General features: G+C 46.8%; 1 protein-coding gene and 1 pseudogene across 2 annotated transcripts in view; one reads left to right on the forward strand and one right to left on the reverse strand.

The window, feature by feature from the left end:
- The window catches only part of ADAM12 (ADAM metallopeptidase domain 12), a 377,170-nt gene that overhangs the window by 323,701 nt on the left and 27,844 nt on the right, over positions 1-25,625 (forward strand). For both annotated transcript variants that reach the window (XM_064269188.1, XM_064269189.1), the window contains exons 15-21: positions 5,609-5,717; positions 5,837-6,035; positions 9,162-9,239; positions 12,005-12,113; positions 18,371-18,506; positions 19,076-19,184; positions 20,685-20,864. In XM_064269188.1, the coding sequence (XP_064125258.1) occupies positions 5,609-5,717; positions 5,837-6,035; positions 9,162-9,239; positions 12,005-12,113; positions 18,371-18,506; positions 19,076-19,184; positions 20,685-20,864 (920 nt within the window). The remainder of the gene's footprint in view (positions 1-5,608; positions 5,718-5,836; positions 6,036-9,161; positions 9,240-12,004; positions 12,114-18,370; positions 18,507-19,075; positions 19,185-20,684; positions 20,865-25,625) is intronic.
- On the reverse strand, positions 12,305-13,773 carry LOC135227876 (uncharacterized; annotated as a pseudogene).

Consider the following 25,625-nt stretch of genomic DNA (forward strand, 5'->3'; position numbering starts at 1 on the left):
TCAGGAATGGTTCCTGTCCTGGGCCAACAGAAGGTTTGGGGACCATGACCGCCGGGGTCCCTCTAGTCTCAGTTAGACCATTAAGTCTGATCTTTTTATGAGAATTTGGGGTCTGCATCCCACTGTTCTCCTGCTCCCTCAGGGGTTCTCTGTTGTGTTGCCTGTCAGGGCAGTCATCGGTTGTAGCCGGGCACCATCTAGTTCTTCTGATCTCAGGATGATGCAGTCTCTGGTTTATGTGGCCCTTTCTGTCTCTTGGGCTTGTAATCACCTTGTGTCCTTGGTGTTCTTCATTCTCCTTTGATCCAGGTGGGTTGAGACTCATTGATGCATCTTAGATGGCTGCTTGCTAGCGTTTAAGACCCCAGACACCACTCATCAAAGTGGGATGCAGAATGTTTTCTTAATAGATTTTATTTTGCCGGTTGACTTAGATGTCCCCTGAAACCATGGTCCCCAGACCCCTGCCCCTGCTTCTCTGACCTTCACAGCATTTAGTTTATTCAGGAAACTTCTTTGCTTTTGGTTTAGTCTAGGACAATGTGGAATTTTTCAAGTGCAGCAACTTTGCATTTTCAATATCTTACAAGTGGACACAAGTCATTTACACTTTTTTTGGCCATTCTGTCTCTAAGGTGAATGCCAGACAAGAGCTGACAAAAGCCACATGGAGCATTGTGGCACTTTGCTAGGGGCCTTCTCCATTGTTTCCAGTCAGCTGTCCCAAGCCTGTGAGTTTATTTTCTTTAACACAGTTGCAGCTTCTACTCCAGAGCTCAGTACTGGTCCGCCTTTTTGGTTTCCCTGCTTTGTAAGGTGACTTGTTTTGTCTAAACTTGAGGCTATTTCTTTTTCCAGGAAGTAAAATGTCTTTTTTTGACCCTTAAACTAGTTGCTGTCGAGTGGACCCTGACTCATGGCGACCCCACGTGTGTCAGAGCAGAACTGTGCTCCATAGGTTTCCAATGGCTGATTTTCAGAAGTAGATTGCCAGTCCTCTCTTCTGAGGTGTCTCTGGGTGGACTCGAGCTTTCAACCTTTCAGTCGTCTTGGCTAGTAGTCAAGCACTTAACTGTTTACACCACCGAGAGACTCCTAAATCTGTTTTATAACCCCTAATAATTTTACAAGAAGCCCTGGTGGCGCAGTGGATAAGCACTCAGCTGCTAACAGAAGGGTCAGCAGTTGGAACCCACCAGCCACTCTGCAGGAGAGAGATGTGGCATTCTGCTTCCGTAAAGACTCCAGCCTTGGAAACCTGTGGGTCAGTTCTACTCTGCCCTGTAGGGTTCCTGTGAGTTGGAACTGACTCAACGGCAGGGGGTTTGGTTTGGGTTCTGTGATTTGACAGGTCGTTTCTGCTGCCCCTTACATACACACCTGGCCTCCTAAGCCACGCCGCTGTCTTGGCATTTGGGGCATCAAAATTCCACACACATCCTGACCCGGAGGGCCCCGTGTGTTCTGGGTTTGTGTTGCTGGTGCTTTTTTTCCTCTTCCAAGATGCTTCCGTAGTTGCTTAAATGCTGTTTCTATTCCTTTGTGTGATTCCCCATCCTAGCTTTAGGCCCGTTATTTGGTGTTAGTGTTCCCTAATGGCAGGGTTCCACTTTGCTGCTAAGTGTGTTTGTTTAAAGTCCCCATGGAAGTCCGTCTGTCCTCCCCTGCCTCCTCCCTCCCCCCCCTTCTCCCCTTGGTTCTCACCCTCCTGCCTGCACACCCCATCCGACCTTGCTTCCACCGCCCATCGCTTCCTCTGAGCTGTTTGCAAGCTCACATGCCCGAGACTGCACAGAAACCTCTCTTTAAAGCTCCCCATAAAGAAAACAGAGGAGCCCTGGGGGTTCAGTGAGGTTAAAGTGCTCAGCTGCCAACCAAAAGGTCAGTGATTTGAATCCACCAGCCCCTCCACAAGAAAAAGATGTGGCAATCTGCTTCCATAAAGACCACAGCCTTGGAAACCCAATGGGGCAGTTCTCATCTGTCCTGTAAGGTCACTGTGAGTCAGAATCAATTCAAAGGCAATGGGTTCAATGGGTGTAAAGAAAACACATTCATCAATTACCATGTTTGAGTTGCTGCTGCAGGGTTTTGTTTTGTTTTGTTTTTTAAGGTAGCCTCATTTCCCAGGGAGTAAATTGCTTTGTAATAGTAAGGGTGACTAAATCTATAAAGTGTCAGAATTGTCTCATTTTTAGTGGCAAAGCAGCATCAATTCTGCCCACCCAGTTCAGGGAACCTAGCATCCAGTAGAAGCTACTAGGATGTCCATTGTCCTGATCTTTTGGAGTAGGGAAAGAAAGAACAAAGCCATTTTCTGCCTTGTTTTATAAGCCCTTCAGTGTGTCACAGATCCATGTGAACCTGGCATCACTTGGGCTGCGTGTTGACAAGTCTTGTGTCTCTTACCTGTTACCCCATGGTCCAAGAATGGCCAGTGCACCTGACTGCTGCCCCGCTCGGCCGCAAGTGCAGTGCAGGGCCCTGTCATATTCTGCTGTCTGTTCCTGAGGCCCAGTGCAGGTACAGCATGTGTGAGGACTCCATAAACATTGGAGAACCAGGGGGCCAGTCCCAGCTTCACACTCAGTCCTACCCTTAATAGCTATGTGACTTTAAGCAACATACTTACCCTCCTAAGTTCCAGTTTTCTTGTCTACAAAATGGAAAATGAGACCTACCTCGTAGGATCGCTATAAGGAATAAGTGGATTGAGGTTCGGCACTCTGCTGGAGGCCCCTTCTCCAAGAGGCTTCCCCTGACAAGCCTGCCTACACCAGCAGCCCCCTTGGCCCCCTTGCTCCGTGTTCTCCTTTATAGCACTCACTGCCACTGGACTTCAGAGGCATTTACTCAGGTTTGTTTTTCCTTGCAATTCGCAAGCCAGCAGGAGGTTTGTCCAGTTTGGCCAGCACTATACCCCCAGTGCCTGGCAGATATAAATTCTCAATAAATGTGTGGTTTTTATGTGATAGAAGTCTGCAACACACTGGATGGGTGGATGGATGGATGGGTGGATACATGGATGGATGGATGGATACATGGATGGATGGGTGGGTGGGTGGATACATGGATGGATGGGTAGTTGAGTGGTTGAGTGGGTAGATGGATGGATGGATAGGTGGGTGGATGAAAGAGTGGGTGAGTGAGTGGATGGAAGGGAGTAAAGAAGGAAGATTAGATGGAAGGGCGAATAAATGGATGGAAGGATGAGAGACAAAGCCAGACAGGCAAACAAGAAATATGCAAGGTTCATGCAAATACACAAACAACTGTTGAGTTGTGTTAGTATTCTAGATTCCAGTTTTTCAATATGGCTTTGATCAATTGAATCCAAGTACTTTGATAGAAGTACCATCAAACAGAATTAACTTAAGTCCGAAGTACAGGTTTTAAACTGAAGGTCACTCTCCCCATCCCTCACCCCTCCAATAAAAAAGTGGGTGAAAAAGAGTAGCAGTGCAGAGTATGGAAGAAAGGGGTCCATAGTAAGCAGAAGCTGAATATGCCAGTGGTGTAAACACATTGTAAAGACAGAAGGTCTGAATCCAGGATGAAAGTGGAACGTGACGCTAAGAGCTGGCGGCATCGGCTTTCACCATGGTACAGATTGTGTCCAGTTTGGGGTCATGCCCCTTACAAAGGAGACTGCAGGAAGAATCTCTGAAATGGTTTAAAAAAATAAATAGGAAAAAGGGGGGCTGGAGCTGGGGTGGCTTAATGCATTGAAGGTCAGTGGCTGAGCCCATTACCGATCTCAAGTGTTGGAAGGTATTTTTTGGTTTGGTTTATCTGTTTTTGCAATGAGATGCTTATCATGTCTGCTAGTAGCTGATGGTGAGGAGTCAGGCACAGGTTAAGGAAAGATGGATGTTTTAGTAACAAGCACACCGTGTTTCTTGGGAGGAGGGAAGCCTTGCTCATCAACAGACTGGTGTCTTAAGTAAGTGCATTATGGGGAGCAGAGAAGGGCGGGGGCAGAGCTGGGCTCTGGGAAGTTGGCATCCTGGCATCCGGAAGTGATATGACAGGAAGCATCCAAAGAAGACACCAGTGGGGTAAGAAGGTAGGCCAAGGTCACACCGCAGGGTACGGTTTATTCACCGTTTTCCCAACTTTCCTATAGAGTATTCAGCCAAAATCACTGTGCTCTGGGGGAGTCGAGAGCTTTCCAAAGTTTGGGCAGTGCACTCCCAGTGATGTTTTCTCTCTCTGGCTGGAAGATGTGCTGTAGGTAGCCGTTTCCTGCCCTCTCTGTCACCCCATCCCTCTGTGCTGTAGCCTGTCATTTGGTGCAAAATGACTATCACGTTTTGTGCCTGCAAGAATAATCTCTGCCTTGCAAAAACAAGCATTCCTTGAAGCCATTGCTCACTCTTCTGGGGAACTTTATGGAACTGAACATGTTTTGCAAGATCCCTGCATTGCTCACTTGTGTGTTCTCTCCCTCTCTTTCCCCCACCACCTTCCTTCCCCCTCCCTCCCTCCCTCCCTCTTTCCCTCCATCTCCCTCCCTCCCTCCCTCTCTTCCTCCCTCCCTCTCTCCCTCCCTCCCTCTCTCCCTCTCCCTCTCTCCCTCTCCCTCTCTCCCTCCCTCCCTCTCTCCCTCCCTCCCTCTCTCCCTCCCTCCCTCTCTCCCTCCCTCCCTCTCTCCCTCCCTCCCTCTCTCCCTCCCTCCCTCTCTTCCTCCCTCCCTCTCTCCCTCCCTCCCTCTCTTCCTCCCTCCCTCTCTCCCTCCCTCCCTCTCTTCTTCCCTCCCTCTCTCCCTCCCTTACTCTCTCTCTCCCCCCTCTCTTCCTCCCTCCCTCTCTCCCTCCCTCCCTTTCTCCCTCCCTTACTCTCTCTCTCCCCCTCCCTCTCTCCCTCCCTCCCTCCCTCTCCCTCTCTTCTTCCCTCCCTCTCTCCCTCCCTCCCTCTCTCCCTCCCTTACTCTCTCTCTCCCCCTCCCTCTCTCCCTCCCTCCCTCTCTTCTTCCCTCCCTCCCTCCCTCTCCCTCTCTCCCTCCCTCCCTCTCTTCTTCCCTCCCTCTCTCCCTCCCTTACTCTCTCTCTCCCCCTCCCTCTCTTCCTCCCTCCCTCTCTCTCCCTCCCTCTCTCCCTCCTTCCCTCCCTCGCTCCCTCCCTCTCTCTCTCTCTCCCTACCTCTTTCTCTCTCATTGCTGCCCCCGTTAGTCCACTAGTCATTCTTCCTCTTTGGAGACTGCTTTAGTTTGCATTTTCTCACCAGAATTGTGTGGGATGTTGTTAAAGGAAGCAGCCTCCCCCTCTGCGGCAGCCAGCCAGCTGACTTCTTTCAGAGCTGGGTTGGGTCTGGTCCCGCAACCAGGCCTCACCTCCCAAGAGGCTTCATATGCGATGGACCCCAGAGGAGACCTAAGAATGAGGGAGCCCTGACACGCTTGCTTTGCTGCGAGCTGAGCCAAGAGAGGCCGCTAGCTGTTGACACTCTAGGCTTCCACCGGCCAGTTCACAGCATGAGTCAGCCCTGACGCCAGGCTTGGCTTCCCTGGACCCAGAACACATCTCCTTAACCCAAGAGTCCAGACCGTCCAAAGAAAAATATTAAACACACTTGTGGAGCTGAGAGGGTTGCTTTGCTTCTGTTCCAGGTGCTAAACCTGCCCCCGGGATCTGCTTTGAGAGAGTCAACTCTGCAGGTGACCCCTACGGCAACTGTGGCAAAGATTCCAAAAGCTCCTTTGCCAAGTGCGAGATGAGGTATGGAACCTGTACCTTCTGGTGACATCGCCTCTTGGTGTCTGCCCCCCCCCCCCCCCGAGCTTAGGGATGGTTCCAAACCCTTCCTCTTTGAGGACTGTTTGTTCTTGCCCTTCCAGAGATGCTAAGTGTGGAAAAATCCAGTGCCAAGGAGGTGCCAGCCGACCTGTCATTGGTACCAATGCCGTTTCCATAGAGACCAATATCCCACTGCAGGAAGGAGGCCGCATTCTGTGCCGTGGGACCCACGTGTACTTGGGAGATGACATGCCGGACCCAGGGCTTGTGCTAGCTGGCACAAAATGTGCAGATGCAAAAGTAAGAGCCAGAGGTTTGCTTGCATCATGGGTGTAAGTCTGGAAGGGAGCCTGCTGAGAAACGTGCTGTTCAAGGACTGGGCTCTCAGGTGTCTTGGTCTTCCCGGATCCACTTATTCTTTGCGACGTTGTCTCTCAGATCCAGTTCGTGGCACCTAGAAGGGAAAGTCAGTGGATCCTGCATCCTGATCTAACCGCTAAGACGCAGATTTGGGAAAGCCGGGCTTGCCTTCTCTGCCTTTTAACACTAATAAGTCAGTTCTGCACTCCGGTGTCAGCTTCCAGCCAGGAAATTACTTTGGAGTGATGGCAGTAGCCTAGTGTATTGTTTTTGGAACGGTGGCCTTGCTTTTTGGCACAGAGTTCTTGGGGGCTTGTTCTCACCTGGACAGATTGGGAAGTCAAGTGTATTTTCAGAGACCCCATAGGGAGAAGAACAGGAGAGGGAAAGGGTGGGATAAGCTTAAACCAAAAAAAAAAAAAAAAGTCTTTGGAAAAGTAGACTAAGATATTTTGAACTGTAGAAATAAAATCTTAAAAAAGAAGCGAACTCAGATTTTCACATCCTGCCAACTTGATTATTTTTCACAAAACTTTCAGACCTGACTAAATAATAGTAAGTTAATAAACGGAGCACAGGGGGCACAGTGGTTAAGCACTCAGCTTTGGAAAAAACCAAAAGGTTTTCGTTTCAAAAGGTGGGCACTTTGAACCCACCAGCCGCTCCCTGGGAGAAAGATGTGGCAGTCTGCTCCCATAAAGATTAAACAAAAAAAAAAAACATTGCTGTCAAGTCGATCTCGACTCATACCAACTCTATAAGACAGAGTAGAACTGCCCCATAGGGTTTTTGGTGGATTTGAACTGCCAACCTTTCGGTCAGCAGCTAAGCTCTTAAGCACCGCAGCACCAGGGCCCCCTTAAAGATTACAGCCTTGGAAAACCTATGGGGCAGCCCTACTTTGTCCTGTAGGGTCACTGTGAGTTGGAATTGACCTGATGGTAGTGGGTAGTTTTGGCAATAAAATGTTTTGGGAAAGAAGATGAATCAGCCCCTCGTGCTTTTCCTAGGACCCCATTTTAAGAATGACCAGGAAGTCATTCGCCAACACAGGGATTGCAGAGGAAGCACAGATACCAGTCAGCTTCCCTCAGCAGAGCCTGTGGCAGGAGTTCCCTGCACCCACCCCCACCCCACCCTGGGCACCCATGCTTTTCCATGAGGAAATGGGGCCGTACATGAAAAATGCTCTGTATCCTCCATGTCTCCTATAACCACGCTCACTTACATTCTGGACTTGACATTAGAACAACACCCATTTCTTAAACTGTGGTCTGAGCGGCCCAGGCCAGGGTCACCTGAACACCAAAGTTCCAAGGACTCAGTTTATCAGAGAGTTTTGCTCCACGTGTGGGTGGGATTCAGTGTCCTTTGATCTCCTCTCAGCAGAGCTCCAGTCCTTTGAGGGCCATGGTTAGCCCTGCTGTGAGCTCAAGAAAATGGCAGCATTTGTGGCCTGTGATTCTGACAGGGGCCTACTGTGCTCATGACCATCGTGGCCATCTCTTACCTGCCGGAATGTGACAGTCCCCTTGGCCAGGGATCCCCTGGGCCCTCAGGACCGCTGCTTATTGTTGTTGGGTGCCTTCAAACAATTCCCACTCATAGCGACCCGATGGGACAGAGAAGAACTGCCTCATAGGGTTTCCTAGGCTGTGATCTTCGTGGGAGCAGATTGCCAGGTCTTTCTCCCATAGAGTCACTGGCTGGGTTCGAACCGCTGACCTTTTGGTTAGCAGCGAGTGCTTAACCATTGCACCACCAGGGCTCCTTTAGGGCTGCTGAGACCACACTCTTTTTTAAAGGGTGTTAATCTTCCTGTATAGGAACTGGGGCAGGGAGGCGGGGGAGCATCAGATGGTGAACTTACCCTAGGGAGGGTCTACTTGATTCAGGTGCCTCTACATTCTAAAAACTAGGCTTTTTTCTTCCTTTGACTCTCTTAATTTGTAACATCTCGTGGGAGATGAGGAGCCTGATCCCCTGAGTCTGGAGTATATTATGTTCCTTTGAAAGGAGGTGGAACGCTTTCAGCCAGCACAGTGTCATTTAGCGAATGACCGCCTCTGCGCGCAGAGCCCTGATCCTACGAGGAAGCTGTCTGTCTGTCTCTGCAACTAATTCCGCTGATGGTTTGTGGTGTCGATGACATCACTGGTGAATCGGTATTTTGAAAAAGTTCCTGTATTTCAATATTTCCCTTAAGAGATTCTTGGACCCTGAATTCCTGGAGTCCCTGAGTCAGCACAGGTCCCACCATAAGGACTAGCCCAGCTTGCCCTCTTTTATATCTTTTGTTGTTGTTGTTAGTTGTTATCAAGAGACTTTGACTCATGGTGACCTTATTATAAACAACAAAACATTGCCCAGTCCTGCCTGCACCATCCTCATGATCTTTCCGGCCTAGGGAGCTTATCTCCCAGCACTGTATCAGACAGAATTCTGTTGTGATCCATAAGGGTTTCGTTGGCTACTTTTGGGAAGTAGATTGCCAGGTCTTTCTTCCTAGTCTGTCTTAGTCTGGACGCTCCACTGAAACCTGTCTACCTTGACTGATCCCACTGGCATTTGAAATTCCAGTGGCTATAAAATTTAAAAAAATTTTTTTAATATATATTTTTATTTTATAGCTTCTACCATCATAGCAACACGCGAACTACCACCGTACGACAGACTGACAGATGGGCAGTGGCTGTATCTTTTAATAGAGAAGAAATGCTGCCATATGTACATTTCATTGCAAGCACTAAACAAAAATCATGGAAATAAATCATTGATGATAATTTCAGGGTTGACTAGAACCATTAAAAAATGCCAGGAAGTATAAAAGAATGCGGTTATGTGCACCACTGAGCTAAGCCCTGAAACATGCTGAGATTGGAGTCAGGCGTTGGGAAGGGCCGTGAATGAGCCTAACAGGACATGCATCATTCTGTCGCATCCCCATTAAATGGGAGAATATGGAGTCCTCCCCAAGCTCTACTCACTTCCTCCTTTTTAGATACAGGCATGTGTTTGTGATCACAGAAGCACCGAGAGGTTTGCTCTGTTTTCCTCACTCTGCAGATCTGCCTCAACCGCCGATGTCAAAATGTCAGTGTCTTTGGTGTCCATGAATGCGTGGCCCAGTGCCACGGCAGAGGGGTGAGTATGCGGAGCTGCCTTTTCCCGCCCGTCCGTCACAAGCGAAGCAAGAAATTACTCATTTGTAAAGGTTTTTGTGATCCATAATCTTTTTTTTAAATAGAGCAGCTGGCGTCTCCTCAATATTTTTTTCTAAAGATATTACTTTTCTTAGACCTTTACATTGCATAAGAAAAGTGATTTTTATTTAACAAAGAAAATCGGATTGAGGAGTAATTGTCTTTTAAATTAACCTTCTGTGATTTAAAAAAAAAAAAATTCTGTCATTTTCAAAGTAATTATTTTAAAACTAACTTTCCCTTACGATGAGTTTCCCATCAGCATTTCGAACAGAGCCATCTCTCTCTGCGGCCCGCTGTCAGAATGCGTGGCCAGACTGAAAATGCTTCCAAAGGGAATTCAAACAAAGGCGGGCCGCACCGACCACATGTGTTTGAAATCATATACAATGGGCTTCAACTAAAGAAAACTGTTATTTTAGTTCAGAGAACCTTTGGGGAAGACTCTAATTTTTAAAACATACTTTATTTTTCCTGATGGGCTTAATTATTTCCAATGGAATCATATTAATCTTGATTAGCCACGCTCGTGGTTCATTTGTTTCTCTGAAGCCTTTGCTACAGAAATCAAGCTCCAAGTGCTATTTGTAAAACTTGCAGACCCTCACCAATGACTCTAACCTAGAACGATGAGGGGTTCATAAAGTTGTTTTGTGCCCTAACCAGAAAGGATGGCAGTGCCGCCTTCAACGGGATTGACAACTGTGCACTTGGCTCTTTTTGGATCCTCACTGGATTGTTGCATTCTTTGCAATGGCTGTAAGAGACGGTCTGCTTTACTGGTGGAGAAACAAAGGTCCAAGGTCGTATGACTGGGTAGCAGATTTGCTGGGTATAGGGCCCCAGAATCCTTACTTTCCATTATCTCTGGAAGCTCATCCACATAAGGAAAAAGGAAAGGCCATGTTTTCCCAGGTAGTTGGAGCAGCTGGCCATGGCTTGGCCACAGTACCTTGCTAATGAGACCAGCGTCACTAGCAGCATTCCCAGCTGCGTTAAGACAGTGATCTCTCTGCCAAGGCACAAAAAGGGCACTAGTGGGAAACTGCACAATGCAGTGTGGGCAGGACAGTGCCGTACGCCCCACCCCACCATGATGAGTCCTAGGGGCTGGTATATTAGGGACACCATTTTGAAGGAAACAGGCAAGACGCTCAGATTTGGCATAGGCTCTGCCCCATGGTAGTTAATCCTGCTTCATTTCAGCTTCATAGGAAAGTACTTTCCTACTTATCACCTGCCACCTTGACTGTCAGCCTTCTTCTTTGAAGCCATCGGTGCAGGTGGATGGTTCATCAGAAAAGTTAGTGAAAGCAGAGAATCATCACAAATAAGACACACAGACTCCAGTCCTTTCATCATACCTTGAAGGAGGTGAATGTACATGCGGCCCCTATCTTCTGATGCAGGCTTGAGACCTTTGAGATTGGTCTGCTGCCTGTATTTCTGAATGGACTTCTTTACATAAACTGCCCAAAATGCACCCTCCGCAATTTCTGTTTCTTTAAGTGGAAGGAAAGCTTAGACGTTCAAAAGCAGTCTGAGCACGGAATCCTTCTTGGCTTTTGTAACTCTTCCTAGTCATTTGTGTTGGCCCGCCCACTCCTAATTTGTCAGGAATTCTCTTTAGTGACTTGCCTGATCCAGTGTTCCCAAAGTATTCGACCTAATTTTCGTAGAAACAATATCATCTTGTTTTCCTGTTCAGTGTCATTGGCTCATGTACTAGTTGGGTAAATTACATATATAACAGCAACAAGTACAATGGCCGGGCACAGACTGGCACACAGCCGCCACTGGTATCCCTGGAGCTCCCTGGCCTCTCCATGAATTCTCAGATCTCCTAGATAGGGTCCTGGTTCAGGGCCCACCAAGGGTGGAACTCGCCGTCCTCCAGCCCCTCCAGGCACCCCTTTCTCTCCACGTCAGAAACCGTCCTCTTTTGTGAGTCCTCACCCCTGAAACAAGGTCCGCCTCACTGCTGAGAAGTGTTATCTTCAGCTGGCCAGTCTCCACCCAGCATTCCCACACACATTTTAATGCATCTCCACTAGCTTACATTAGAGTTAGCCCTTTGATTTTTATCATCCCGTTTAGCGTATTTCACATGGGACTTACTTAACATGACCATCCAGTCAGCTGTTTTAACTAGAGCACACAGCAAGTTCAGCAGTCTCTGAGGATATAATGTGTCTACCTCTGACATAGCTGGCCAGCCGAAGTTTAAATAACCATTATCTCATGAGACCACGGATTTCACAGGGGTCCTAAATAGATATTTATGGAGATTGTTAGGGAAAACTTCCCAAGGAAGGCGATTGGCCAGTTCTTAGGAGGGAATGTAGAAACAGCTTTGGAGAGAAACTGTAGCTAGGCCTTGAAGATGAGTAGATGTTTGTCATTAGGTCAGATGGTGAGCGTTCCCTGTATTTAAGAAGACAGACAAGGAGATGGGCTGGGGGAAGAAGTGGATGAGCCCCAGAAGTCTCCATACTTCTCGGGACATCGACTAGCAGGCAGGCCGTGGGGCCGTGACAGCCTCAGGCTCTGGCCCCCAGTACTGCTGTGCATTGGGGTGATTTTCGTGGTGGCATTTCTGAGGCTGGGCATATGGGTGCTGGGTGGGCCCGGGTGCTGGCTTAAGGACCTCAGTGGAGGTATGCTCTAACCCCCCACCCTCTTGGTGTCCTCCTGCCCCCTCGGAAGGTTTGCAACAACAGAAAGAACTGCCACTGTGAGGCCCACTGGGCCCCCCCCTTCTGCGACAAGTTTGGCTTCGGAGGAAGCACAGACAGTGGCCCTGTCCGACAAGCAGGTCAGTGAGGACACTGCCCGGCCCTGCAGCACATCCCCAGGAGGGGGCTTGGAGCTCCTGGGGGCAGTGGGTACCAGGGTGGGAGGAAGCGAGCCCTGGTGGGGACCCCACGGTGGGGCTGACACAGCCTGGGCCTCACCCAGCCTCCAGACTCTCTCCTGTTCTTACCTGACCCTTTGGAAGCACCTTGCTCTCTGCTTTGACGGAGCAACTGAGTTTGCCAATTTACCCTGTGACGCTTCCTTAGCTAAGGGCATTCCACCAGCAAACTGCTCTGTGGGTATGAACTTCATCTCTGAATAAAAGTCATAGCAGTAGTAGTGGCAGTGGTGGTAGTAGTAGTGGCGGTTGTGATGGTAGCAGTGGTAGTAATAGTGGTGGGGATGGTCGTGGTAGGAGGAGGAGGAGGAGTAGTGGCGGTGATGCCAGTGGGAGCAGTAGTAGCAGTGAAGGTGGTGATGATAGGAATAGTGGTGGTGGTAGTAGTAACGGTGGTAGTGATGGTGGTACCAGCGATAGGTATAGTAGAAGTTTAGTGGTAGGAGTAGTAGTGGTAATGATGACAGTAGTAGTAGGGCTGGTACTTGTGGTGGACTAGTGATAGTTTCAGTAGTAGTGGCGGCGGTAGTATCGGTAGTGGTAGGAATGACAGTAGTAGTAGTGATGGTGGTGGTGATGGTAGTAATAGTAGTGGCAGCAGTGCTAGTAATAGTGGCGGTAGTGGTAGTAATAGTAGTAGAGGTGGTGGTAGTACTAGTGATAGTTACACTAGTAGTGGCAGTGGTAGTATCAGTACTGGTAGTGATGGCGGTAGTAGTAGTGATGGTAGTAATTGCAGTGGCGGTAGTGCTAGTAATAGTGGTGGGCGGGTAGTAATAGCAGTGGCAGTGGCGGAAGTACTAGTGATAGTAGTGGCAGTGGTAGTATCAGCAGTGGTAGGGATGACAGTGGTGGTGGGGTGGTGGTAGTAATAGTAGTAGGGGTGGTGGTAGTAATAGTAGTAGGGGCGGTGGTAGTAATAGTAGTAGGGGCGGTGGTAGTAATGGTGGTGGGGGGGTAGTAGTAGTGATAGTGGCAGTGGTAGTGGCAGCGGTAGTATCAGCAGTGGTAGGGATGACAGTGGTGGTAGTGATGGTGGTGGTGAGGGTAGTAATAGTAGTGGCGGTGGTGGTAGTCATAGCAACCACTTCCACTTATTAATTATTAAGTGCAGGTGCCATGCTAAGCATTTTACATGCATTATCTCATTTAACCCGTATGCAGCTCTGAAGTAGGTAGTGTTATTCATTCTCTAGGTGTAAAGAGCCTGAGGTTCTGGGATGCTAAGAAACTCACCCCAAGTCACACAGCTAAGATTGAGACACAAGCTGCCTGTCTCCCAAGACACCCTTAACACCACCCATGCTAGTCTCCCAGAGCTCCTCTCTCCCGGGGGACCTTTAGAATGGTATCCGAGTACAGTGCTCTTTTCCCTGAGCTCTCTTCAGGCAGTGAAGAGGCAAGTCTGACCAGGGTCCCTTTTAAGGCCAAAGAAGGAAGACGAACAATGCACAGAGCCGGCACGCTACAGCCGGAAGCCAGAGCCGGCGGGACTCACGGGGAGCGCAGCTGAGGCCTGTGACACTGAGACAGTGGCCAGTGCTGCTGCCATGGAAATCATGTCCCCAAGTCCTGCTGCACTGGCAGGCCTGATTCTATGGCTTCCCTACCATTTCCATGGCAACAAACCCAACACTGGTCTCAGGCAGGGCAGGTGTGAGCGAGGGCTGGGCACGAAGGCCAGCCTGCAGCACATCAGTACACAACATGCAGGAGGGTGGCCAGTCCTGGTCACCGTTCTGTGGGAATAGGGTGTGCTTCCACACCGCTGCTCAGAGGACTCTGGGTCCCCCTCTCTGTGGGGCCAACCCTGTGGCAGGTTGAGAAAGACCAGCAATCCCCTCCTTGTGTCGAGCATCTCTTCATGCGTAGGATACCTCCTGCCATCTCGGCCCTGATGACGCACCTCCTGCTACAGCTTCATGTTCTTACTCAGCCTTAGCTTGTTATTGAATAAAATAACAGGGCTTGTTTTTTTGTCTGTCTGGCCCTGCCCTCCCTCCCGCCCTCCACTCAAATAGACGTGGTGGCATTTGGAGGGGCTGAAGAACATGGCAGGAGAGGGGTCGCACATCTGGGGCTCTCTTTGATGTGGACATACGTGACCAGTTGTTCTCAGGTTTGGGGGGCTCCAGACAGTTGGGGAATCCACAGAGTCAGCAGCTCTTAATTGTACCAAGTAAGAATATTAAAAACTAGAAGCAAGAGTCTAATCCCATCCACAGTTGCCATCATTTTGTAAAAGCAAGTACATTCTAAGCACCTTGGAATGAGGGATATGGTTGCTGATGTCAGACAGATCCTGGCTGAAAACATAGAATACCAGAAAAATGTTTACTTGTGTTTTATTGACTATGCAAAGGCATTTGAATGTGTGGATCATAACAAATTATGGATAACATTGTGAAGAATGGGACTTCCCAAAGACTTAACTGTGCTCATGGGGAACCTGTACCTAGACCGAGAAGCAGTCGTTCGAACAGAACAAGGGAATACTGCATGATTTAGAATAAGTAAAGGTGTGCGGCAGGGTTGTATGCTTTCACCATACTTATTCAGTCTGTATGCTGAGCAAATCTGAGAAGCTGAACTATACGAAGAAGAATGCATCATCAGGATTGGAGGAAGACTCATTAACAACCTGCGTTATGCAGATGACACAACCTTGTTTACTGAAAGTAAAGAGGACTTGAAGCATTTACTGATGAAGATCAAAGATCACAGCCGTCAGTATGGATTATACCTCAACATAAAGAAAACAAAAATTCTCACAGCTGGACCAATAAGCAACATGATGATAAATGGAGAAAAGATTGAAGTTGTCAAGGATTTCATTTTACTTGGATCCACAATCAACAGCCATGGAGGCAGCAGTCAAGAAATCAAAGGATTCATTGTATTGGGCAAATCTGCTGCAAAAGACCTCTTGAAAATGTTACAAAAGCAAAGATGTCACTTTGAGATCTAAGGTGTGCCTGAACCAAGCCATGGTGTCTTCAGTTGTCTCATATGCATGTGAAAGCTGGACAGTAAATAAGGAATACCAAAGAAGAATTGATGTCTTTGAGTTATGGTGTTGGCAAAGAATATTGAATATGCCATGGGCTGCCAGGAGAGTGAACAAATCTGTCTTGGAAGAAGTACAGCAAGAATGCTCATTAAAAGCAAGGTGGGGAGACTTTGTCTCACATACTTTGGACACGTCATCAGGATGGACCAGTCTCTGGAGAAGGACATCATGCTTGCCAAGGTCGAGGGTCAGTGGAGAAGAGGAAGAGCATTGACGAGATGGACTGACGCAGTAGCTGCAACAGTGGGCTCAAGCCTAGCAACGATGGTGAGGGTGGCACAGGACCAGGCAGGGTTTTAGTCTGTCGTACACAGGGTCGCTATGAGTCAGAACCGACTCAGCGGCACCTAACAGCAAAGCATCTCTCACCCCACACACACACAAAGAGAGGTATAAGCAATGTGGCCAACAGCTCTGTCGGGCAGGACCAAGTCCAGTGGCCTGACAGTGGCCCGGTCATTCATTAAACAAGAGCTTCTCCGGCGTCTGCAACGCGCCAGCTGCTCCTCCAGGTCCTGGAGACATCCAGCAAGTACAGTCCAGTGTGCTGAGTGCTCAGGTAGGGGGATAGGCAGGCAGCCCCACAGGCTCGGGCACGCAGGGAGCCCTCAGGAAGGTTTCCGCAGGGGATTGGATGTGTCTGTTAAGATGCAAAGGGGAAGAGTAGAAGTATGTTCTGAGTAGAAGTTCCTGGCTGTGCAGCCAAGGGAGGGCTACAGGAGGCAAGCTCTAGGACAGGGTGCTTGCACTGGACATGGAGAGGTAGGGAAGGCAGCCACCACCCTGCCCAGGGTACTGGCTCAGGTAGTTCAGTGGTCAGAGCTGCCACTGATGGACACAGGCAACCCCGAGGGGGAAACGTGGTGGGGGTGACAGGTTCAGTTTGGGGGCCTGGTAAATGTTCAGTTGGAGAAATTGATCTTTTGCAGACTGATTCATCTTAAACCCACTAATAAGGAACTAGAAATTACGGATCGAGGCTATGACTGCTCATTTTTTAACTGGCTTTGTTAGGAGTCGACAGAACTCTCTCCAGACCCCAATGACTGCTGCCAACTCTCTGAGAAGATTGACATCTTGGCCAGGAAACCAGAGTGGTGCTTCCCAGTAGCAATAACAAGTAAATACAGACCGTCATACGGTGATTGTCCTACTTAGGCTGAGATGCATCCCTGGTGGGACCTGTCAGGAGAACGAAGTCCAGGCACAGGGAGGTGTGAAGCTCCTTCACCAAGTAGGAGTAGCCACCACTCTGATCTGCAGCCCACTGGCCATCCTGTTCAGGGTCAGGGTTGGGGACAGCCTCAATGACAAGCCACATCCATGGTCATCACCAGCAATGACCTGAAAGAACTGCTGCACCCAACTGTAAGAAGTACACCCCAGTTGCTGCTGGAGGGGAAACATAGGATGAACCCCTGCTCTCAAGGATTCACTCCCCAGTTGAAATCCCAAATGAGCCTTCTCTAAATCCTAACACTCAACATCCCCCCAGCTACCCTTTGACCACACTGCAGCCAGAAACCAACCCGACAGGTGTGATGTCCTTTCCTTTCCACACCCTTGAGGGATTTCTTTCGAAGGTACTAGATAAAATGGGACCAAGTCCCAGGAAAGCTGATGTGTTCGTAGAGAAAATAAACAGCATTCTCATTAAAAAGGGTCTGCCCCAAGAGTTGTCTTGTTAAGTTTGTAACGTAACAAAACAAAGAAAATCTGTGAGGATTTCATTTCAGCTATGAGTTTTCCTTTTCCTTTTTATTTTATGCGATCTAATTTGACAATGTCCAGAAATAAAATCTGGATCTGAAACAATCCAACAAGGATAAAGGGGACCCCGATGAGAGACCGAATGAGGGAAGGAAGGAGCCGGGGGTGGCACATCTGTGACGAGGGCCGGAGAGATTTTAGGGTTGTTAGCTGCTGTTGAGGCAGCTCCAACTCATGGCGACCCCACATATAACAGAAAGAAATGTTGCCCGGTTCTGCGTCGTCTTCTTGCTTGTAAAAAAACAAACAAACCAACCCATTGCCATCAAGTCAGTTCCGACTCATGGTGACCCCATAGGACAGAGTAGAACTGCCCCACAGGGTTTCCAAGGAGCAACTGGTGGATTCAGAGGACTGACCTTTAGGTTAGCAACCGAGCTCTTAACCACTGCGCCACCAGGGCCCCTTCACAGTCATGGGTACGCTCCAGTCCTTGTTGCAGCCGCTGTGTATTTTGAGTTGCCTTCCAACCTGGGGAAACCCTGGTTGTGTAGTGGTTAAGAACCATAGCTGCTAATCAAAAGGTTGGCAGTTCGAATCCACCAGGTGCTCCTTGGAAACTCTGTGGGGCAGTTCTACTCTGTCTATAGGGGCCCAGTGAGTTGGAATTGACTCAACGGCAACGGGTTTGGTTTTTTTTTTTTCGTTTTCCAGCCCAGGGGGCTCATCTTCCAGCACTCTGTCGGACAGTATTCTGTTGTAATCCATGGGGTTTTCACTGGCTCATTTTTCAGAAGTAGAGAACCAGGCCTTTCCTCCTAGTCTGTCTTAGTCTGGAAGCTCTGCTGAAATCTGTCCACCATGGGTGACCCTGCTGGTATTTGAAATACCGGTGGCCTGGCTTCCAGCATCACAGCAACACACAGTCTACCACAGTAGGACAGACTGACACATAGATGGTGAGAATGAGAGACAGAAGGAGCCTGGGGGCAGGAGAGCGTATGTGAGATGAGGGGGAGGACACTAGCGTTAGGACTGCTTTAATTCTGATGAGATGTCCTGTGGCACCATTGCTGGTGTCACACTGGGAAGGGTTGTCCATATCTTCAGGGCTGCGGGTCCACCGACCAGACCATATTCCTGTCCAGTAAGTGCCAGCATTGTCAGAAAGGAATGACGGCAGCGTAGGTTGAGCCTCAGACTTGACCTTGAAGTAAGACTTACTTATGGTCACATCACTCGGGGTTTTACTCCCTTCACCTCTGCTTGTTCCTTCCAACTTTGCTTTGCCGTAAATGCCACGATTGGATGTCGCACACCTTTCATTAGAAGTGCCTCGTGACGTGAGTTTTGTTTCGTTTTGACTGTTTTCTTTCAGATAACCAAAGCCTCACTGTAGGACTCCTGGTGGCCACCCTGTGTCTTCTTGCAGCGGGATTCGTGGTGTATCTCAAAAGGAAGACCTTGATACAGCTGCTGTTTACAAATAAAAAGAACACTATTGAGAAACTAAGGTACCCTTCTGGTCACCAGTGTTTCAAGAAATGGCAGTGAAACAATGGGATGACAAGCCACATCCTTAGCCAGAAAGGGGTCAGGGTTTCTGGAGAGCAAAACTAGTTTGAGAGGGGTGGGGGCGGTTTCTTTTTTAATCTCTGCCAGGCCGGCCCCTCCTTTGCTCTCCCTTCAGGCGATTGGCTGCTTTTTCCGTAAATAAGCAGGGTTTTGATTAACTACCCGGCTCTATTTTCTTCTGCTCTCACATTAGTCGTTTTTAAGTGACGTGAGACGTTAACATACTGTCGTCTGGTGGGATGGCTTTTGATCCAGGTATATTTGGAGACATTACTGTTTAAATGGCTGTCATACAAAACATCCCCGGTGTCACACAGCTCCATCTCTCTGCATTGCAAGAGCTAATTTAACAGACTTGAGGCTTTGGGGAGAAAAATCAATATTTTTAATCTTGTGACAGAGCTAGATAATTTTTCCTTGGCACATTTACCACACTGAGTTAAAAATAAGTAAATTGTGTCTCGAGTGTTACTGTGAACAAATTAGCATGTGTGGGGTTACGTTGCAGGTGTGTGCGAGCTTCCCGGGCCTGCGGCGGCCCCCAGCCCACACGGGCTCACCTCACCCACCTCAGCAAAGGCCTGATGAGGAAGCCACCACCTTCCAGCACACCTAAGGTGAGTGTTAAACAGGCGTGGGGATAGGACACCGGCCGGAGGCACAGGCTTTCCAGTGCAAGCCTGAGGAGGGTTAGCCAAAGCCCCCAGTCTGCAGAGGCTCGTGAGGATACTGATAATCGGAAGCCCATAGAAATCCAAGACGCTCCACTAGATCCTGGCAGGGAGCCAGTGTCCCCTGGCCCAGTATGGGGTGCATTGCGAGCCATGGTCTCTTTAGCACTCTAATCTCCAAATTACAGCAGTAAACAAGGTTGATGTCAAGAAATGACAACTGATTGGAAAAAAATTATCGCATATTCAGTAGTCAATAAACTTTTTTTTATCTCCCTTGATCTAAAAAGTATAGAGGGTTAGACTCAAGGAAGGAGCCCATGATTCTTTGTCCCCAAATCAGTAACCATAAGCAGGAGCAACTTTATTTGCAGTAGCCCAAAACCCAACATCATGGATGAATCTCAAAATAATTGGACCGAGAAAAAGAAGCCAGACAAAGAGAGTACGTATGCTGTCATCACATTTATTTAAAATTCTGGAAAATGCCAGGTGATACATAGTAACAGAAAGCCGATCAGTGGCTGCCTGGGAGGCAGGGGTGGGGAGAGGAAGGAGGGATTACAAGGAAGCTTTTTGGGGTGATGGGCACGTTCATTAGTTTGGTTACAGCGATGATCTCATGGGCATAGACATGTCAAAATTTACCAAATTGCCCACTTTAAATATGGGCAGTTAACTGTATGTCAGTTGCACCTCAATAAAGCAGGTTTTAAAAAGAGGGAAAGGAAGAGAAGAAGGGAGAGCGGAGGTTGGGCATGGGTCCAGGGTCCAGGCTGCAGGTGTCTAATCCACGTCTCTAAACACAAGGAAACCACATGAGAGTGCGGGTCTGCAGCCCCCAGCTCCAGCCCTGGTTTTCTGAAGTCCTGCCTCTCCCCCTCCCGGGAATGTCTTCCGTTCTCCCTGAGCCCCTTGACACTTTAAGCTACGTGTGTTTTCACAACTTCTTTGTAATTTTGTTAAGCTCTGGGTCTGCATCTTAACACTGGTTGGCACTTTCCGAAGGTACCTGGAGCCTATTTGTTAATTAATTAAATCAGCTTTTAAAAAATCTAGTTTTAAAAGGAGGAGGGAGATTCTGGGAGAATTCTGAAGTTTAAATAAGTAATAGTAGATTCCCTCTCCTGTACATCCTTGCTGCCTTTCTCTTCTTACTCCACCCCCACCTTCAGCTATATAAAAAGCTGTTGCTGTCGAGTTGATTCCAACTCATAGAGACCTTATAGGACAGAGTAAAACTGCCCCATAGGGTTTCCAAGGTGCAGCTAGCTGCTGGATTCCAACTGCCAACCTTTTGGTTAGCAGCCAAGCTCTTAACCACTGCATCACCAGGGCTCCCCTTCAGCTATAAAAGATCATTATTAGCACAGTTTTTTCCTTAAAGAATTACTGATATCTTTGAAACCTCATCATAGCATGGCTTGCTTTTCTTTGACCTTATAGGACAATCCCAGAAGATTGCCACCATGCCAGAACGTGGACATCAGCAGACCCCTCAAAGCTGTTGATGTCCCTCAGCCCAGTTCACCTCAGCGAGTGCTCCCGCCCCTCCACCAGGCTCCACGTGTCCCCAGCGTCCCTGCCAGACCTCTGCCCACCAACCCTGTGTTCAGACAGGCCCAGGTACGTCTTCAGCTACTAATCTGAGAGATTGCAGTACAAGTCCAGGCTCTGCTACTTGCTAATGTGGGGATTTGAGCAAGATGCTCAACATCCCAGTGCTTCTATAAACCGGAGATAATCACTGAGCTACTCAGATGGTTAAATGAGATAATCCAGGTGATGCAGGTAGTACAGTCCTTGGTTATAAAGTAAGGGTGTAATAAATTCTGATTACTATAATTTTTTATATTAATAATTGTTAGGGTGAGCATGCAACTTATTATCTGAGCCATGACACTTTGGAGAATGGCAGGGGTACTATTAATAATTAATGGCTGGACAACAGACATAAAGCAGACCATTCCAAGCAATCCAGGACAAATGGTCACCCAAGGAATAATGACAGTTATTCCTCCTTGCCATATTTCATTTTCAGTATTATTTAGAAGAATTTTACCACCTCTTGAGCTTCCGAGAACCAAACACTGTATTGTATTAGATACAGTGTATGAGATACTTTGTGTCTATCATGTCATTCTCTTGTTGCTTTTGGAAGTAACAGTTCATTTGCTGTGACCATGAACTTGATGTCATTTCACAGTAGGAAATTGGAGGGGGATTAAAAAAGGAAAGTATAAATAAGCAAATGAAAAACACAAAAACCCAGTGCCATCGAGTCAATTCTGACTCATAGCAACCCTATATGACAGAGTAGAAAAACACAAACAGATAAAATTTTTCACTGCTAATCATTGTTATATTTTCTAAGAATTTTTCTGTATTTTTAATTACATGCACATTTTAACAATTAATATCATTGTCTATGTACGTGGTTTTATATACTACTTTTTTTGCTTTTAAATCATTTCCATTTACCATGGCATTAAAAACCCTTTAAAATGTTATTTTAATGACATTTAATGGATTAATTTTGCAACTACTTGCCAGTTAGTGGGCATGTTGGATTTCTCTATTTTTCCTATTATAAGCAGCTCTGTTAGGAATGTCTACACAGATAAGTTTTGAACCTAATTATTCTCTTAGAAGAGATTCCTAAGAGCAAAAATATTGTGTAAAAACAAATGCTATAAATATTTTGTTGTCAGTGGCCATTAGGTCAGGTCTGACTATGGCAACATATGTACAACAGAACAAAATGTTACTGGGTCCTGCGCCATTTTCATAATTGTTGTTGGTATGCTCAAGTCCATTGTGGCCACTGTGTGTTTGAGTGCTTTCCAACCAGGAGCACTCATCTTCCGCCACTGTGTCAGACAGTATTCTGTTGAAATCCCCACAGGGTTTTCGTTGGCTGATTTTTGCAAGTAGATCACCTGGCCTTTCTTCCTAGTCTGTCTTAGGAAGCACCACTAAAATCTGTCCACCCTGGGTGACCCTGCTGATATTTGACATACCAGTAACATAGCTTCTAGCATAACACCAACACGCAAGCCACCACAGTACAACAAACTGACAGACAGGTGGTGGATAGATATTTTAGGCCTTTTTTAATATATGAATTATTTTTTCAAGACTGTTATATACATTTATGCTCTGACAGTTTTATAGAGTCTCATTGTGACTTCGTTAGCACTAAGTAGTAATATTTTTAAGACCATTTATTTGATAAGACAAAATATCTAATTTTTCCTGCCTAGCGTGTCTATCACTTACTGAGAGAGGGTGTTGAAATGTCCAATTATAATTGTGTCTCTGTTCATTCAATCTGTCAGTTTTTCCTTCATGTATTTTGAAGTTCTGTTGTTTACTACATACACATTTAGGATTGTTATGTCTTCTTGGTAATTTCCTTTGCTCTAAAGTCTGCTTTATCTGATATGAATATACTCATTCTAGCTTTGTTTGGATTAGTATTTACATGGCATGTCTTTTTATATTTGCTTACTTTTCACATACCTAAACCTACCTAGCGCCTATATCACTATATTTGAAATTGATTTCTTGTAGACGGCATATAGTCAGATCATACTTTTTAATCCATACTGCTAATCTCATCTTTTATAATAGGTCTGTGTAGATCATTTACATCGTTGTAGTTATTGATACATTCGGATTTATGTTGACATTTTATTATTTTTTGTTCCCTCTGATTTTCATTTCACCATGTTTCTTTTTCTACCTTCCTTTGGGTTAGCTGAACATTTTTAAGTATTCGATCCTGATTTATCTGTAATGATTTTCAGTATATCTGTCTGTGTAATTTTTTGCCAGGTTGCTCTGGGGCAGGGTTTCTCAACCTCAGCAGTATGGACTTTTTGGGCTGGATAATTCTTTGTTGTAGGGAACTGTCCTGTGCATCACAGGATGTTCAGCAACATCTCTGCCTTCGGCCAACCGGATGTCAGTAGCATCTTCGTTGTAATAACATCTCCAGATATTGCCAAATATTCTCTGGAGGAAAGAACATAATAAACTCTGATCAGAAATCACTGTGTAAGGATTACAATATAAGTACAGGCAGCCCCGGGGTTACAAACAGCCAACTCACATACAACCCATAGATATGAACCAACCCCCATAAAGCCTATTATATTAAAAATTCAAGGTACATATAATGGTTTGTAATAACAGGCACTATTTTGCAACATGGAAACCCTGCTAGTGTAGTGGTTAACAGCTATGGCTGCTAACAAAGGTCAGCCATTGGACTCCACCAGGTGCTCCTTGGAAACCCTATGGGGAAGTTATACTCTGTCCTATAGGGTTGCTGTGAGTAGGAATCAACTTGACAGCAACGGGTTTATTTTGCTTACTTTTCGACGTGCATCAAAACATTGTTATTATTACTATAGTATTATGTTAAAGATGTTATAGTGTATCTGGAAGTGTTTCTTTGTTCTTTATGTATAGAAAGGTATACTATACACTAAGAGAAACATTTGACTAACTGACATTAGATACAAACCGTATCTAACTGTTCCGGCTTATGTGCAAATTCAACTTAAAGACAGACTTAGGAATGGAACTCCTTCATAATCCAGGGACTGCTTGTATATAACTTTTCACAGTTTAGTAGTATCAGTATTTTGTCACTTTGAGGTAGAATGTAGAAACTTTACCACCTTTTAAATCTCTTTATCGTCTCCTCTTTGTGATATAAAAAAAAATAGGTATCTTAAATATTGCCTTTATATACATTCAGAACCACTTGAGATGTTATAATTCTTGTTTTCATTCATCAAACTTAATTTTTATAATTTAAGACTAGATGAATGTTGTTAAGTGCTGTTAAGTCTATTCTATTTACTCATATTTACCCTTTGCATTCTGTCTTCACTCTTGGTATTCCAAGTTTCTTTCTGTTATTACATCCAATTTTTTGCAGGGTATAGCATTCTGGGTTGACTGCTCTGTTCTTTCATCACTGGAAGATGGTGGTTCTGCTTTCTTCTGGCCTCGGGCATGATGAGAGGTGGGGTTCTGCCCACAGCCTCTGTCCCAGGAATGTGCTGTGCCCTTGTTATTGCTGGGGTGGGGTGGAGCGCAGGGCTTCCCCAGTCTCCAGGCTGTGGCACTCAGTGAGGAGAACGGCATGGCCTTTTGCTGGGGCTCACCTGGAGTAAGGCATGTATGATCAAAACGTTTCTGTCTTGCTGGGCTAACCTTTTCACAGCCCTTTGGCTAAGGACAGCCGGCATTCCTTGAGGCTTTTTGAAGCTGGTTCACTGGCATCTCCAGGTTGCTGGCCTCTCCAGAGCCTGACCTGACCCACTGCCATCAAGTTGATTCCAACTCATCGCGACCCTTTAGAGTAAAGTAGAACTGCCTCAAAGACTTAACCACTGCGCCACCAGGGCTCCTTCTCCAGAGCCTAGGCCCAGGAACTTATCACTGAGTAATTCTTTGAATCCCATGGTCCCTAACCAGTCCACTTTGTTTTTTCCAACTTTTAGAGTCTTGTGTCAGTTGCTCTGTGAACTTTGCTCAAGCTGTTTTGGTTGTAATTACCAGGATAAATAAAGTAAAATGTGCTGTGTCTTAGTTTCTTAGTGCTGCTGTAACAAACTCCACAAGTGGGTGGCTGCAACAAACAGAAATTTATTTCCTCACAGTTCAAAAGCAAACCGTTTGCCATCGAGTCATTTCCGACTCATAGCAACCTGTAGGACAGGGTAGAACTGCCCCATAGGGTTTCCAGGGAGCAGCTGGTGGATTCAAACTGCCAACTTTTTGGTTAACAGTTGAGCCCTTAACCACTGCACCACAGACTCCAAATTCAGGGCCTCGGCTCCAGAGGAGATCCTTGTCTCTTTTCAGCTTCTGTTCCTCGGTTCCTTGGTGATCTTCCCGTGATGTGGCATCTCTCTTCCCCCATCTCTGCTTCTGTGCCAAATCTGCTGTTTCTAGATCTCTAAAGGAGTTGCCTTAAGACACGCCCTACACTGATACAACTTCATTGACATAACAAAGAAAACCCTATTCCCAAACAGGATTACATCCACAAGTGTAGGAGTTAGGATTTACAACACATCATTTTGCGGGGGACACAATTCAATCTATAACATGGTTATTCCATCTTGCCTAGACATCATTTCTCTGTGTATGTCTTTGATTACTGCTACACTTTAACTACTCTTTATATATTAACCAGTAGTGTGCTGGTAAACTGGCTCTCGAAAAAAGAAAGCTTCAATTTATAGCTGGTTTCTCTGCTGTAAAAAATGCCCACCATGGCCCATATCCAGCTACTAACGTGACATCAGTGAATGAAGAGCAGGGAATTGACTGTCAGGAGCTAGTACCAGCATGTCATTAGCCCTG

Source organism: Loxodonta africana, chromosome 16 (genome assembly GCF_030014295.1).
Source record: "Loxodonta africana isolate mLoxAfr1 chromosome 16, mLoxAfr1.hap2, whole genome shotgun sequence".
Lineage (NCBI taxonomy): Eukaryota > Metazoa > Chordata > Mammalia > Proboscidea > Elephantidae > Loxodonta > Loxodonta africana.